The sequence below is a fragment of the Hipposideros armiger genome, unplaced genomic scaffold (assembly GCF_001890085.2).
Source record: "Hipposideros armiger isolate ML-2016 unplaced genomic scaffold, ASM189008v1 scaffold_138, whole genome shotgun sequence".
Classification (NCBI taxonomy): domain Eukaryota; kingdom Metazoa; phylum Chordata; class Mammalia; order Chiroptera; family Hipposideridae; genus Hipposideros; species Hipposideros armiger.
The window spans coordinates 3,849,831-3,866,974 of record NW_017731488.1 but is presented as its reverse complement, the minus strand read 5'-3'; the positions used below and the strand labels follow the sequence as shown (position 1 = coordinate 3,866,974).

General features: G+C 40.5%; 2 protein-coding genes across 2 annotated transcripts in view; one reads left to right on the top strand and one right to left on the bottom strand.

Annotated features, from left to right (window-relative positions):
- Positions 1–3,109: 3,109 nt before the first annotated feature.
- On the bottom strand, positions 3,110–5,167 carry ATP5IF1 (ATP synthase inhibitory factor subunit 1). The gene is made up of 3 exons (XM_019650121.1): positions 4,978–5,167; positions 4,800–4,888; positions 3,110–3,381 (listed from the first exon to the last, which is right to left on the bottom strand). The coding sequence occupies exons 1-3, from the start codon at positions 5,062–5,064 to the stop codon at positions 3,234–3,236; spliced, it is 324 nt and encodes a 107-aa protein (XP_019505666.1). The 5' UTR covers positions 5,065–5,167; the 3' UTR covers positions 3,110–3,233.
- Positions 5,168–7,241: 2,074 nt separating this feature from the next.
- Positions 7,242–17,144, top strand: part of DNAJC8 (DnaJ heat shock protein family (Hsp40) member C8) — a 25,744-nt gene continuing 15,841 nt past the window's right edge. The window contains exons 1-3 of the mRNA XM_019650120.1: positions 7,242–7,354; positions 9,655–9,756; positions 14,177–14,233. Coding sequence (XP_019505665.1) covers positions 7,277–7,354; positions 9,655–9,756; positions 14,177–14,233 — 237 coding nt within the window. The 5' untranslated portion in view covers positions 7,242–7,276. The remainder of the gene's footprint in view (positions 7,355–9,654; positions 9,757–14,176; positions 14,234–17,144) is intronic.

The following is a 17,144-nucleotide window of genomic DNA, read 5'->3' as shown; positions in this document are numbered from 1 at the left end:
CAATACAGTTATTTGTTTACTGGTTAAAAACGCCCTCACAGACAGTGCCGTGTGAGCTGGTGCATTGTGGTGATGCAAGAGCCATGAGTTGTTGGCGAAAAGTTCGGGTAGTTTTCTTCTTTTTCACGCAGGCTTTTCAGCACTTCCAAGTAGTAAACTTGGTTAACTGTTTGTCCAGTTGATACAAATTCATAATGAATAATCCCTCTGATAGCAAAAAGGTTAGCAACATCGTTGCAACAAGTTCCTGAAGTTAATTGTCAGACCGTGTACATTTTAAAAATCTGAAAATGGAATATGTAGGCTATGCAGCAATGCATATTCACGAATAGTGGAATGACTCAAAGTCCTCTTTGTGGGAATCAGACAAAAGGTGACTCTTTTTCAGAACAGATGTCACCCTAGTACACTGCTTGGAGAGCAGAGTGTGGGCTGAATTTCAGTCCTCCCCTGGCCTCTTCACTTAGGTGTCTTTATGCAGAGAACAACCTGCAGCCCGTACCACATGCAGCAGATCTGGAAGGATCCTTAACACCAGTGGTTCTCAAATCTGGCCACAAACCGGAAAAACCTGGGGAGATTTTTGAAAACCCATGCCCAGGCCTCAATCTCAAAGATTTGGATTTAACTGGTTCTGGCTTAATTTTAAAGCTTCCCAAGTATTTCAATATGCAGCCTGGGTTGAGATTTACAAGTTGATTTATGATGTGAAAATCTCAAAGTAGGCTCTATTGTAAATGTGTGTTTTCACCATATAGGCATGCATTGACATGCTGATGGTATGCACATCACAGCCAAAATGCTAAGGCCAATGCCAACCACTGGCACTTCTGCATTTACTGCCAGGAACCTTTGCCTTTACCATCCACCCCCAGATGTCCCAGCAAGCCCCCCAACCTGTTTCATTTTGAGGAGGGAGCTAACAGGCAGCTGAATCACTACACCGGAACTGCAACTCGAGACCAGGAGCTCTGCAGTAAAGTCCGTGCTCAGCACAAACCTGGTTGTGTGACCTTGAGAAAGTTACTCCACAGTTCCCTGTGTTAGTTACTTTGGTTATAAAAATAAACTATTGGTATGGACATATTTGCCAGAAAGACCATGAGATTTAATGAGCAAAATAATTGTAAAGTACTCCATAAATATAAATTGTTGTGCAATTGTTAAGTAGCTTCATTGTGTAGTTCCACTGAAATCTTTAAAAAAAAAAAAAAGAAAAAGATCTCAATGAGTCTGACACCGATGGCTAGGAAGCCGCTTAGATTTACTCCTGCAGTTCTCAGAGCTACTCTGGTCCCTGCCTTTCCCGAAGTTTGTTCAAGTCTTCTTGAGATTCTGAGACAATAGCCCGTTCTTTCCATAAATCATTTTTTCTCCTCCTTAAGCCAGCTAGTGCTGGTTTCTGTTACTTGTAAACAAAAAGGATTTTAACTAATGCAATAAACCAGTGGAGCACATTCCAAATTGTATTCTGTGAAATGCTATGCCCCAAAATGTTCATGTTTTGCACAAGAATAATCCTTAACATATTTTTAAATCCTCAAACAGCATTCACATTGAGCTATATTAAATATGTATAGTTATTCTTATTATACTTGATAATTTGCCTTTACAAAAGTACTTTATGCCCAAGAATGTCAGCAGATTTCATGAAAACTATTACTTGTAGTACAGTGATCCTCAGACTTCAGTGCACATCAGAATCACCTGGGGCAGCTTGTTAAAACAGATTGCTGGGTCCCAGCTCAGTTCCAGCAGGTCTGTGATGGGGCCTGAGAATTTGCATTTCTAACAAGTGCCCAGATGCTGCTGATACTGCTGGCTCGTGGACACTTGGTAGTCTTAAGTTATAGGCTGCTCCAAAAATTATTCATTTCACCTTTTAAAGAATTCAAGCTTATGATCCTTCATCTTCCAAGTTTCAATTTTTTGCTTGCTTTATTCAATCAGCTGACTTTTATTTATAATAAAATGTCAAGAGCAGATGGTACACCCCTATTAAGGAATCAACTCAGGAATAGCACTCCTAATAAGGCAATTGTTGATTGTAAGAAGTCACAAAAACACTACCACCTACAAACTTAAGGGGATTTTGTATGCTTTTTTGTTCACAAAAATGCAAAATGGAAGATGTTTGTCACTTGTTCCTTAACTAATTTTTAAACTTTTCAAATTTTGTACTGTTGTAAAGGTAAAAAAAGGCATATGACTTATCATGATCATTTCTTGCACTTCATCTTTGAGGTCATTTTGTTGCTGGCCACTTGAACTTCAACCCTCACACCTCAGATTGTCTATAATAAACAGTCCATCAGCAGCATCATGGACCAGTGTTTTGGAAACAGCCAGTGTCTTGTCTGCAAGGGCAGGGTCAATGACTTGTCCAAGCTTTTACCATGCAGTGGACCTAAACGCCTTTGTGTACAGGTAGTAGGGTCTTGGCAACAAATGATTCATCTAATTCTGGAGCAAATGATCTATTGAACTGTTGAATTGAAAAATGTCTTGCTAATGGCCCAAAGTGTCACCTCATCTCTATTCTTTTCCCTAGAGGAGTTACACAGCGTTTGTATAATTTATTTAAATAGGGCCTTAAAATCTAACATGAGTCAATAGCACTCAGTAAAGTAAAATATAACCTAAGAAATCATTCTGATTCTGTTAAGATATAGGAGTCAAAAACCTGGATGCCAAATCTCAACTCCAACTTACTGACCATAGGCAATACATAATTTCTAATTCTAGTTCTCTCAATTTGCACAAGGATAATTAGAACAAGGATAACTAGTTCATATGAAGAGTTCTCTAATCTATTTTGTAAATGCAAAATGGATTGATGGTGCGTTGAATTATATCTTTTTAAGCAATTATTCCCGTTTTCAGGCCTGCTCTTGACCTTGGATTGGGGTTTATCCTTCAAGCTTTCTCTGAACCTCTAATTCAGACAGGCCTTTCCCTGTGTCACACCTGCCTCCACCAACTCCCCCCATGTGGCACAGCATTTATGCTGTGTTTCATCTTCGAGCTCCCTATTGCAGGTACCATCTGACTCATTTTAGCAGCCCAGGAGTGTCTCTCTACTCCTCTCCAGATAGTAAAAGACATTAAACACAGTTCAACGATGACAATTTATTATAATCTGTTGGTAGCACAGGTAGATATTATTGAGACTAGAACTGTCTCCATAGAAGTGGGCGATGATATGTGGCCATTATATGGGGAACTGTGTGCCCTTAATCATCATGATGCTGTTTTAGTTGATTGATGGCCTGCTTATGCCGCTCAATTTCTTTCTGCAGACGTTCCATCTCCTTTTTATGATGAATAATCTCATTTTCATGGTGTTTCTTCAAGGCTGCCAACTGTTCTTTAGTCCGAGCTCTACAAGTACACAATGGCTCTGGGTTTAATCCTAATCCTTTACCCCAAAGAGATTTTTAAGCATAACCTGCAATACCCAAGGCAAAGGAGTCCCAATCCCATGGGAGTCTGGCTGGTCATCCTCTTCTACCCCCTCAAGCCCCGCTAGGGAAAGAATACTCCACGTTAAGGTGCATCTATCCTTTAGGAGATGACCAAAATGATTCCACTTTGCTGGTACTATTGACTGAAATTCCATCATTCATGAGCTAGTCCTTTCAGATTCCTCTTTAGAGTAGAAAACTCCAAAGAGGTGTGACATAAGTCCCCACTAACTTATTAGAGGTACAACCAAGAGAACAGAATCCCTTTTTGGGGGAAAAAAGAGCAAAACGAGGGAGTACTAGACAAAGGGATGTAGTTAAAGGACAATTAAATGTGATCTATCCTAATTTATCTAGAGCTTTCTTTGCCTATAGAAATGCATGGCCCACTGTAAACGCCAAAAAGGGGCTTCTTGCATGGAGGCCAATACTAGTAGACAAATTTAGGTCTCAACAAGAAACGATTCAAACGTTGGTTTGGCCACATCTGGGCCTCAGTTTTCCTTAACTGTAAAATGTAGTGGCTCAATTAGATGGTCTCTAAGGGCTGTATTTTGGCTTTCTGGTATGGCAGGTGCCATGGTGATACTTTTTAAGAGTGAGCAAAAGAGGACAGAAGTAAAAAGATAGGCCAAAGGAGATGCAGAACGAGATTAGCTGTATACCGCGCTCCCTACTGTGGAGAGACTAGTCAGTAAAAGATAACTCAGGGCTGGGAAATAAATGTAGATAGGGGCCCAGCCCACTCCACACTCCTAAACTTAAATCTACCCAGCTGCGCAGAACCGGGCGAAAGTCTCCAGGAAGTAGGAGGGGGGTGGGGTTTCAACCAGGAGCAGCTGCACCCAGCTCCTAAGACCCGCTCGCTCTGGCGGAGCTAGAGACCCTTGGAGGTCTATAAATGGTTAGAAGGGTCTGAAAAGTCAGGGAATTCATCCATGCGGGCCCTAGCAAAGCAAAGGCGTGTGGAAAAGACTGTAGAGGGAGTCAGGCTCAGAGGGTCTGCATGTATTGGGTAGTCGGATCTTGACACTCCGCGAAAAATGAGGGGGGCGTTTCGTACGACCCGGAGAGAATTCCTCCGGTAGGGTTGGTAAATGATTCTGGAAGAGTTGGGCCTTGGTTTGAGAGTCCTGGAGACCCGCAAGTGGACATGGCTTGGGTTTTAGGGCCCCAGGACTATTCGGCAGGGCACTGGGAGCGAGGGTTCCGGGACCCGAGAGTTTCGCTGGGTATGGGGCGCACCATGGCAACGGAAAGGGATGGGTGGGGAGACTGTACGTTTAAGAAGGTCTGTAAGGTTTAGGGCTAGCCTCGGGACCAAGTGGGCCTCACCGGAAGTATCGTTCCTCTTCAGCCTGCTCTCTTTTTCCGAAGGCCCCACCGGCCTCCCGGATCGACCCCGCGCTGGAGCCGGAGTCTGACTGCGGAGAGACAAGGACATTGGTAAAGGTGTGGAGGAGGAGAGCATCCGTGCTCACCGCTGGGGCAGCGGACACTACAGGGGGCATACCCGGTCGGAGCTGAAGCTTCGAGCTTGCATGGCCCTCACGCCCAGCACACCGAGCCGCATCCGCGCCGCCAACGCCGTGACTGCCATGATTGTCAATGCCGCACCTCACGGTTGCAGAAGGTGCGGACTGCCCGTAAGCGCCAACGTCGTTATTGGCCTGGCAGCCAATCTTTCCCATGGAGAGGAGGCATGAACCCAGGAGGAGCGAATCATGAAAGGAAGGAGGCGGGGTTCCTGTAGTTCACAGCGAATCCTGAGCAGGAGTCGGCCCTATTCTTAGCCAACCCCTAGCAAGGTCTCCGAGACCAACCGATTGAAAAATAATAATGGAGGAGGTTGGAGGGGAGCGGCAAGAGAGGGTCAGAAGTCATCAGAATGAGTCACGGAGTCCACAGCCGCCCCACGATGGCAATCCTGAAGTTGTTAATTAGGAAGCCTTCCCTTTCCTGGACCACTAGCATCAATAAGATGTTATAAGATTAATACGATAAAAAAAGATTAATAAGATGCTACAAGGGATTGGGGTGGAGAATATCTATGTCCAGGATGCTGACGTCCAGGATGCCTCGACTTAAGTCAGTTGGGTTGTGAGCAAAAATATTGTGCATATACATGTATATGGTCACTTAAGGGGTGTCAATGTTCTTTTGTTACGTTGACATTTTACTCTCAAGTCTCAGCTTAAGTGTCACTTTAGAGAAACCTTCCTTCACCTTAGTCATTCTATTATAGCTCTCTGTTTTGTTCTTTTCCTCGCTGTACTTTTCAATCCCCCCTTGATCACATTCACATAGCCACTGAATATCTGCAAAGTGCATTAATGTGTTATTGAATGGGCTTGATAACTGGACTTTTATCGATGTGGTGCAATGAAGTGGAGAACAGCATAAATAGCAGCCTAGGGAGGGCTTTGCCTTGACCTTCCTTCAGCTATCTAACAAATGTGAACAAGAAAATATTTTATAGCCTTTGCCTATGTTATTTTCTCTCTCTGGGCCTGTTTTTTTCTCCTTTAGATGAGAAGTTGCGCCAGAGTATCTATCTTATTCATGATTATCAAACTACCTTTTTTGCTGTCTATGGAATTGTAGAACAGTTTTTATTATCTTTTGGTTGGAAAAGTACCAGACCAGGTTTGTATGACTTGGATGGAAGGAAATGCCTGCAGGACACATTTTCAAATGTTCATTGCAGAAAACTTGGAAAAACACAAAAGCAGGATTGATAAAATAATCATTTATAAATCCACCACCTGGTGATAATAATTTGATGTGTTCCCAGATGATATTTAAGTGCCATTTCAGTTTCAGAAACTGTTTCTAGTTCTGATACTGCTGTTTCTTGAATATCTCCTAAGCTGAACATCTAGTGGAGGGTCTTACTGAGTTTGTGCAAAAGATTGACCTAGGCACTAAGATGGCTGTAATTAAAAAAATGGAAAATAACAAGTGTTGGTAAGGATGTGGAGAAATTGTAACTCTTGTATGTTGCTGGTGAGAATGTAAAATGGTTCAGCCGCTATGAAAAACAGCTTGGCAGTTGCTCAAAAAGTTAAATATAGAATTCCCATATGACTCAACAATTTCACTTCAGATAGTTGGTATATACCCCCTAAAATTGAAAACTGGTACACAAACAAATACCTGTACTTTCATAACACCACTATTATCACAATAGCCAAAAGAGGGAAACAACCCAAATACCTATCAACTAATGAAAGAATAAACAAATTGTGGTTTATACATACAGAACAGTGGGATATTATTTACCCATAAAAAGTAACAAAGTAATGATGCATTTAATACCGTAGACGAACCTTGAAAACATTATACTAAGTGAAAGAAGGCAGATAAAAAAGGTCACATATTGTATGATTGCATTTATTAAATGAAATGTCCAGAATAGGTATTATATCCATAGAGACAGAACACAGATTGGTTGTTAGGGGTTGAGATGTAGGAGGCTGGTGAGGGGCAGGGGGTAAGGAACTGCTGAATTGGTGCAACATACCCTTTTGGGGTAATGAAAGTGTTTCAGAACTAGATAGAGGTGGTGGTTGCACAACACTGTGAATGTACTAAAGGCCATTGAATTGTTCACTTTATAATAATAGTTAATTGTACATCATGTGTATTTCACCTTAATTTTACAAAGAGTCGGCTTAGATTACACGTGTCTGGCGGGGCTGTGATTCCTTTAAGGATCACAAGGAAAAAGGCGGGGCTAGAGAGGCGGGCCTGTAAGAATCATGTGAGGAAGCGCCTGCGCAGGAGTGTCACATGGTGGCTGGGCCGGGGAAATGGCGGCTCCAGGAGAGAGTGGGGCTTCGGGCGGCGGAGGCAGTACAGAAGAGGCATTTATGACCTTCTACAGTGAGGTGAACCACGAGTGAGGAGCAGCGGCACCGGAGCGACCTCGCCTGGGCCTCCTCTCCCAGCGGGCGAAGGCAGTGGTCCTCCTGGCCTGGACCGTTGGGCGGCTCCTCCTGTCTGGCCTTTGGGAGCGCGGGGGGCTGGGGGAGTGTGTGTGTGTGTCTGCCTGATAGCTCCTGGTGGATCCCTGGGCAACAATAAAGGGGCCGGGGTCAGACGTCTGCGGGTAGACGGCGAGTGTGTCCAACGAAGTACTTGGGCGCGCGTAGAGCTCCCCAAGTCCGATGGGTGGGGGGCTGGCAGAGGCTGGCCTTCCTGGGAGCCACTTAACTGTCTTGGCCCCCGTTTTTATTCTAAACGGAAGCACTTTCTATTTTAGTCCTCTTTAATGAGTTTTATTAGTGGTTATTTCTGCTTTTCACGAATGCCAGGCACTATGCATTATGCCAGGTACTATGCATTATGCCAGGTAGGCATTACCTCCATCTTACAGATGATAAACTTGAGGTTTAGATAGGTGAACTAATTTGTTCTGGGTCTTAACAGCAGGTAACAGCTTGGCATATAGTGATAGGAAGAGAGTTGTTTGGTCCGAGCTTCGTTTAACGATCGCATTTCCAGCGCCTACTACATAGTGGTTTACTCAGTAAATATTTGTTGAGTACATTAATAAATGAATAAATGAAAAAAAAGCATGCCATTTGGAGTCAGGGTACCTCTGCCTGGATTGGTGCAAGGCAGTTAACTTGACTGTGATTGAATTCTTGTAAGGCATTGATGTTGCAGATCTTTAGTTTCCATGTCTGTAAAACAAGAGTTAATATTAAAACGAGTTTTTATGAGGGTTAATGGAGTTAATATATAAGAAAGGGTTTCAGAAGCAGAAGCATTATTCTAAGATTTAAGGCTGAAGGTGGAGCTCTTTAAGTTGGCATGGATTTGAGGAATGGAGTTGTTCCTCTCCAAGCTGTGAATTACTCAAAAGTGGAGCACTACATCTCATTCATTTTTTATCTCTGGTATTTGTAACAATGCTTGTTGCATAGTAGTTTCTCCAAAGCATTAAATTGAAAAGTGGAAATGAGCACCATCCTTTATAGTCTGCCCTTTTGAAATGCTTAATTCACTTGACAGTGTTGATGCATTGGTACCAAAGTTTATTGACCTCTAATGACTACTCAGCAAGTATAGTGGAACTTGTTTCATTTACCAACTCTTAGTTAAAAAAAGAAAAAAGCAATCCTGGTTTGTTTGAATCGGTTGAGAGAAAGTACCTAAAGGAGGACCCTTCAACTAATGTTAATTGAGCACCTGATGTATACTAGTGTACTGTTTAGGTGCTGGAGATATGGTAATGAACAACAGAGAGAAAAATCCTGTCTTCGTTTCATAGAGCTTGCATTCTGTAGGAAAGGATAAACAATAAAAAGATGGACAATATAATGTCAAGTAGTGATTTAAGTGCTATGAGGAAAAATAAGTCTGGGAAAGAAGATAGAGGGTATGGGGGAGAGTGGCATGCTATTTATAAAAGAGTGAAGAGGGAAGAGGCTGGGAAGAAATGGCTTTTATGTTACTGAAATTATTCCCAAACTCATTTGGCCAGAAGAATAAAGATGTTAAATAACATACCAGACATTCATTCCAACTAGCATTCCAACTCGGGCAGTGGCACCAAGGATGTTTTCCTGGGACTACGTCTACCTGGTGCCTGTTCTCCTTAGTATTGTCAGGTCAGGAATTTTTCTAACTCTTAGAGTTAGGTAGGCAGAGTTATTTGCTCTCTCCCGTAGGCATTTTTAATGTTGCTTTTAGTATATATTTCAGTGTAATTGTATTTTTCTTTTCTTAAAAACATGTAAATTAAGTATGAACACACACAAGTACATCTTCTATTATTAGAGTGGAAGCTCTTTGAGGGTAGTGGCTGGGACTTATTTATCTTTGAATTCTCTTCATGCCTGCCCTGGAATCAAACTGGCTTAAAATTCTGGTTTACAAGTTGGGTAATTGGGAACAATTTAAGTAACCTCTCTAAGTCTCAGTTATCTTATCTGTGAAATGGGACTAAAAGTATTTACTGTATAGGATAGTTGAGAGGAATAAATATGTGTAAAGTTTTTACATTATTAAAAATTAGTAAATGGTAGCTGTTGTAATTATTCCTCAAAGTGGTTAGCAAAATAGCTTGCACACATAGACACATAAATGTTTGGTGAACATGTCAGTGAGTAACTTGTTAAGATGACAATTCAGAGTTTATTTTTGAACTTTATTAATGAAGTTTTTATCCCCTTTATTTTAGGTGAAACAAATAGAGAAGAGAGATTCAGTTCTAACATCCAAAAATCAAATTGAAAGACTGACCCGTCCTGGTTCCTCCTACTTCAATTTGAACCCATTTGAGGTGAGCAGTGTGATGTTGCTGTGGCCTCGTGATGGGGAGCTTTGCATAGTTACAGGAAGACTTATATCAGAACACACCCCTAATTTGTATCATAGCTGGAATTGAACTTGGGTGATTTCATTGTGAGCAGAGCTTGAAAGGCAGCATGTTAATGAAAGTGAGATGGTATTTGCCCTATCAAATATTCTTCATCATCTTTTAGCAGCCTAAATAGATTGCTTTTCAGATATGAAAGGATAGCTAGCCTTGATAAATTTAGGATCTTATATTTAATTTCCTTGTTAAAATTTTTCTGTTTCATCACAATTAAAAAAAAAAAAAAATGAAAGAACCAACAACCAAGCAATGATCACAAGGTTATAGACAAGCAACTATACTTTTTGTGTTTTCTTAGTTTTATAACTTTAAGCTTCTCCTGATTATAAAAGTAAATTGGGGGAGCTGGTTAGCTCAGGTGGTCAGAGCACAGACTTATAACACCAAGGTTGCCGGTTCGATTCCCACATGGGCTTTGGAGCTGCTCCCTTCACAACTAGATTGAAGACAACTACTTGACTTGGAGCTGATGGGTCCTGGAAAAACGCCCTTCACAACTAGATTGAAACAACTACTTGACCTGCAGCTGATGGGTCCTGGAAAAACACACTGTTCCCTAATAAAATTTCTTTTAAAAAAATAAGTAAATCATATTTCTTATTAAAATTTGGAATATAAAGCAAGAATAAATAATCATGTATAATCCTATCTATGACAAATAACCACTCTTAATTGTTTATACTCAAACTGTTATTTAAAAAAAATAAGGATCATATACGTCATGCTATTTTAAATGCTGCATTGTTACATAAAATATTTTTATACACTTTTTAAAGCCTCTATAATTATTATTTAAGTAATTCCTTTATTGCAGGATATTTAAACTAGCTTCTGATTGTTCACAGTTAAAATAATTTGAAATAAATATTATTACATCTTATACAAATAACATTTATTGAGCACTTATGAAAAAACTTTTTTTGTGGTAAAATATATATAACATATAATAAACCATTTTAACCAGTTGTAGGTGTAGAGTAGTGACATTAAGTACATTCACATTGTTATCCAACCATCACCACTATCATTTCCAGAACTTATTCATCATTCCAAACAGAAACTCCAAACTCATTAAATAACAACTCCCCATTCCCCCAGCCCCTGGTAATCTCTATTCTGCTTTCTGTCTATAAATTTGCCTATTCTAGGTAGCTCATATTAGTGGAATCATATAATATTTGTCCTTTTGTATCTGGCTTATGTTACTTAGCATAATATTTTTCAGATTCATTGATTGCTTTTGTTTTTTTTCAAAAATTTTTCAAGAATTTTTTTCATTTTAAAATAATCTCAGATTTGCACAAAGGTTGCAAGTACACTATGAAGACTTTCTTGAACTATATAAGACCAGATGTCCATATGATGCCCCATCACCCTGAAGTACTTTGTGTTTTTCCTACAAATATTTTCCTGGGCCAGCCGAGTGGCTCAGTTGGTTAAGAGTTAGCTTAAGAGCGCGAGCTCTGAACAATAGGGCCGCCGGTTTGATTCCCACATAGGTCAGTGACACTGAACCCAAGCTGAGCTGCCGCTGAGCTGCCAACAGCTGGCAGGATGGCTCAGCTGGTGAGAGCATGTGCTCCTAACAACAAGACTGCCTGTTTGATGGTGGGCTTCACCCGCCAGCAACTAAGATTGAATTCGGCACCTTGAGTTCAGCTGCCACCCACATGGCTCAGTGGATAGAGCATGCACTCTTAACAACAAGGCTGCCGTGTTAGACTCCAGTGTGGGATGATGGCTACACCCACCCACAACTAAAATTGTAACACAGCACCTTGAGCTTAGAGGCCACGAGCTGCTGATGGGCAGCCAGATGGCGACTGGTGCCCTTGACAACTAAGATTGAAGAACAACTTGGCTGGTCCCCTTCCCCAATTCCCCAACACTATTCCTCTCCCCCAATTCCCCAATTAAAAAAAATATTCTTCTACTGAAGCACAATATAACCATCAAAATCGGGGAATAAAAATTTACATTGTTACTGTATAATCCTCAGACTCCATTCAGATTTGCTTGTCTCAATAATGACCTATATAACAAGAATACAGTCCAGAATCTCCTGTTACATGTAGTTGTCATCATGGCTCTTTAGTCTCCTTCAATCTGGAACATTTAGTTCCTCAGTATTTCCTTGACTTTCATGACCCTGACATTTCTGAAGATTATAGGCCAGTTATTTTGTAGCATATCTCTCAATTTGAATTTATCTGATGATTCTTCATGTTAGAGTTGGTTTATGCAATGTTGGCAGGAATATCACAAAAGTGATACTGTGTTCTTTTAGCAACCTATAAAGTGGCACATGATTTTGATTTATCCCATTACTTATGATGTTAATTTGATCATTTAAAGAGGTACCTGCTAGGTTTGTTCATGAAGTTACTTTTTTTCCCTTTTGTCATTAATAAGTATTTTCTGGGGAGGTACTTTGAGACTGTGAATATCCTGTCATTATCAAAGTTTCAGTTCATTTATTTGTCAGCATGGAATTGGGGTTTCCTATTTTGTTCAGTGGGTTATGTTTAGATATCATTTATTTTGATGCTCAAATTGTCCCAAATCTGGCTAGTAGGTTACCTTTCAAGCCAGCTCCTATCTTTTTTTTCTTTTTTTTTGAAGATTTTATTAGGGAATGGGGGAAGGGAACAGCGTTGGGGAATTGGGGAAGAGGAACAGGCAAGTTGCTGTCCTTTTGTTCTGTCTAGTTGTGGAGGACGTTGCTTTACTGGCCCATGTTGGTATTATCATTGCATTCTTCCTGGGTGAGGCAGTCGCTCGCCGGCCATTGGACGGCCGCTCACGCTGGCTGCCAGCCACTCAAGGTAGCTCACGGCAGCCCACTGCAGCAGGGGCTGCAGCCTATGCCGTCGCTGATGACTCACGGCAGCCCAGCTCCAGGTCGAGCTGTTGTTCACCATCTTAGCTGTAGAGGGTGCATAGCTGTAGAGGGTGCAGCGTCACTGGCCCTCATGTGGGATCCGAACCGGGGCCCTGTTGCTCAGAGCTGGCGTCTCAAGCCAACTCCTAACCAACGCGTAACTCGGCCGGCCCTATTTATTTATTTTTAAAGTTTATTGGGGAACAATGTGTTTTTCCCAGGACCCATCAGCTCCAAGTCAAGTTGTTGTCCTTCAGTATTAGTTGTGGAGAGCTCACCTCAGCTCCAAGTCCCAGTCACCGTTTTCAACCTAGTTGCGGAGGGTGCAGCTCACTGGCCTATGTGGGAGTCGAACCGGCAACCCTGTTGCTTAGAGCACATGCTCTCGCTAACTGAGCCACCCGGCCACCCCTAAATTTATTTTTTTAAGACAGCGTTGCTCAAAAAAATACAGATGTCTCTGCCATTTGGAATCAGAATGGGCCTCAGGCATTGATCAGGTTTCCACATGTGATCCTGGTGTTCACTCTGGGCTGAGAACTATTGGGCCATGTAAATTATAAAGTGGAGCCAAGTGGGCATTTCTGGATTGAGCTGAAAATCGAGTAGCCAGCCTGATTTTTTCCCTGTAGAGTTCTTTGCTTTCTCCACATTTGCAAAGATACGTAGGGGTTTGGGAGTGGGCACTTTTCTTAATGACTGAAGGAGAAATACAGTATTTTCTCGTGGTCTGAAAACATGTATATGGGTATGAGGTAAATTATTATTATTATTATTTTTTAAGATTTTTATTGGGGAGTTGGAGGAAGGGGAACAGACAAGTTGCTGTCCTTTTGTTCTTCAGTCTAGTGGAGGATGTTGCTTCACTGGCCCAAGTGGGCACCATCATTACGCTCTTCCCGGGAGAGGCAGATCAGTCGCCAGCTTCTGGATGGCCACTCGTGGTGGCTGCTGGCTGCTCACGCTGGCTGCTGTCTGCTGGATACATACGGTAGCCCATGGCAACTCACTGCCACAGGGGCTGCAGCCTACACCGTCGCCGGTGACTCACGACAGCCCAGCTCCAGGTTGAGCTGTTGTTCAGCATCTTAGCTGTAGAGGGCAGTGTCACTGGCCCTCATATGTGGGATCCGAACCTGGGCCCTCTGGCGTCCCAAGTCAGTTTAACCGATGCGCCGCTTGGCCGGCCCTAAATTATTATTTTTATGATGGAGTAAAAGTAACTACTGTATTAACTGAGAACCCTAAAATAGTATAGCTATTATTTTATTATTGATTTGCTCATTTATATTTCTTGAGCATTCTTTAGAACTGTGTGCCAGGCACTGTTCTAGAATGCTGAGTGCTATTCTAGGTGTTGATTATAATATGTATAATTATTGGGTACCTCTTAAATTTATAAATTATTTTAATTTCTTTTAGTTTTGATTTTGATTCTTTCAGGTTCTTCAGATAGATCCTGAAGTGACAGATGAAGAAATAAAAAAGAGGTTTCGGCAGGTATGGTACTATTTCCCTGTCATGGATGAAGTTGGAACCGTTTGAAAATGCAAGCACATGATGATTCTCTTAGGACTTGCTATTATGACTTTTGCACGGAAATATGAGTATAACTTTTTTTTTTTGAACGTAAGGCTATATAACTCTTAGATAAAAACCTCATAATGACATACAATATTAAATAACTTAATGGCCTCTGAATAGAATGAATTTTATATCCAAATAGAATCTCTGCAGCCCCTTAATTAAGAGGGAGAAGTACAAGGTAAATAGTAGAGCTTACATGGAGTTATACTTACTAAATCCCCTGGCTTCCAGGAGAGAACATGTTAAATGATTTGTAACAATTATTTTATTTTTAAGACCCCATTCTTCAATAATTTTATCTTTTGTAAATTTAAATGAATATCCAAGAGATAACTGGTTTAACATGAGGAGTGCTTTCTGGAAATTCTCTAGGAAAGGAGATCTACAAGTTATGATTCTTGTTCATTCTAATGTTTAATAATTCGAGCTACAAAGTTTTATAGTAGCCTCTTTAAAGACCCTTCCAGTTTTAACAGCTGAGTAACTCCCCAGCCTTTCCTTCCGTGAGTTGAATAATCTCACTCCCTGTAATCTTTCTTTGCAAATTGGATTTTCTATATATTTCATGTTTTTTTTGTACTTTCTCCAACTTTTTAGTGTTTCTTATGCACTACATATTTAAAAGGGCCTGACCAGTGCTGAATATTATTCTCAGCTCCTGCATGGTATACTTGTTAATATCCAATGTTAAGCTTGCTTCTTCAATACAGTAATTGCCCCCACATTGCTGACTCATAATCATCTTATGATCTACAGTTAAATCAAGATGTTTTTTATCTTTGCCTGCACAATCATTTTCCATTATATAACTTTATAGTTTTTTTCTTTCTGAGTTCTACTCTGCACTTGTATTCAGCTTTTTTTCCTTTTGCTAAAATCTCAAGTGTCCTAATATAATGTATTAGCAGTCTTTCCCAATTTAATAATCAAGTAGTCAAATCCATAGTCAAAACAACTTTTTATGGAACTATGCAAAGAACTCAATAAGAGTTCTTATTTAGCCATTAATATGACCTAATATTTAATATAACCTGGAGCTGTATGACTTGAATTTCAGTCTTGGCTGTACCTCTTACAAGTAGTTTGAACTTGGGCAAATTACTTTCAGCTTTTTTGTGTCTGTTACTGTATTTTGCCATGTATAATGCACACCCACGTTTTTGCCCCAAACTTTCAGGGAAAAAAACCTTTCATTTTAATTTTCTAATTCAAATTTTATTTGTTTACATTTAGGTACTTGTTTTGTGTATTATAAAGGAATTTTAGTATTTATTTTTTAACATATTATGGTACAAGAAATTTTATGTAACAAATAACTATAAAACACAAGAACAGATACAAGGTACAAGAAGTTTTATGTATCGGTAGCTAATTTACAATATTTACACATCATAGAAGGCCAAGAACTGTTTGTCATAAGTACATTGTAAGTTCAACAAAACTGATGATTGTATTCCATGGTATTATTTTGCATACAGGTATCGTTATTGCTTTCTAGAGTTATGCTTAACTTATAAGCATAAATAAAAGAATTACAAAATTTACCGTAGTTCCCCATGTGTAAGACGCACCTTAATTCTGGGGCCTGAAATTTGAAAAAAAAGTATTATGTGAAGTTATTGAACTCAAGTTTTTAATTTTTTTAATTTTTTATTTTTATTGGGGAATTGGGGGAAGGAGAACAGACAAGTTGCTGTCCTTTTGTTCTTCAGTCTAGTTGTGGAGGACGTTGCTTCACTGGCCCAAGTTGGCACCATCATTGCGCTCTACCCAGGCAAGGCAGATCAGTCGCCGGCCTCTGGACGGCCGCTCACTGCGGCTGCTGGCCGCTCACGCTGGCTGCTGGCCACACATGGCAGCCCATGGCCCTCATATGTGGGATCCGAACTGGGGCCCTCTGGCGTCCCAAGCCAGTTCTTAACCATCGCGCCACTCGGCCGGCCCTGAACTCAAGTTTTATTTATCATAAAATTCATACAACTCCTCATCACTTGCGGGAAATGCAAGTAAAAAAAATGTACAAGCAGTGTATAAGACATACCCAGTTTTTAGACTCCACATTTTTCGCAAAAAGAGTGCGTCTTATACATGGGGAAATATAGTATATAGCTTCGGAATTAGTACTACCCATGTATAATGGGCATTCTTATTTTTCCCTCACAAATTTGGGCAAAAAAGTGTGCATTATACTTGGCAAAATACAGTACCTCAGTTGTGAAATGCACATAATAATGGTGTCTACCTTGTGGGTTTTTAGAAGAATTTAAATGAAGTAATACACATAAAGCACTTAGAATAGGTCTGGGCATATAGTATGTCCTCTATATGCTAACTATTGTCAGTGTGTGTTAGACAGTTTGCTAAGCTCTTTACTTGCATTATTTCATCGCATCCTTAAAATAACCTAGTGAGATGTAGATGTATGTATCTAGTATTGTCTACCTTACAGAGGAGGAAGCTGAGGCAGAGATAGGTTAAGTGAATTGCTCAAGGTCTCATAGCTGGTAGGTGATTCAAGGTGGAATTGCACCCTAGGATTCTGTGTCCAGTAATGCAGGATTTAGCATTAGATTCCTACTTATCATCATCCCTCAACACGGTCCCTTTGTTCCAATTAGTTGGTTTCTGTCTGCTGATGACAATAGGTCAGTGGTTCATAACTATGGCTGTCTCAAAGAATCACCTGTGGCGCTTTTCATGTTTTAACATAACGTTGAATTATACATACTTTAAAAAGAAAGACTAGAGCAATAAACTCCCATATAGTCACCATGTAAGTGGAATAGTTCACTTTGTTAACTATATACATTTTTTTTTTTTTTTT

Bases quoted from the DNA above. Each gene is read 5' to 3' on its own strand.
- ATP5IF1 (XM_019650121.1), bottom strand. From the start codon at position 5,064: ATGGCAGTCACGGCGTTGGCGGCGCGGATGCGGCTCGGTGTGCTGGGC. The intron at 4,889-4,977 runs GTATGCCCCCTG...GTCTCTCCGCAG, and splicing joins GAAGCTTCAGCTCCGACCGG to TCAGACTCCGGCTCCAGCGC. The intron at 3,382-4,799 runs GTGAGGCCCACT...GTGTACTTGTAG, and splicing joins GAAGAGGAACGATACTTCCG to AGCTCGGACTAAAGAACAGT.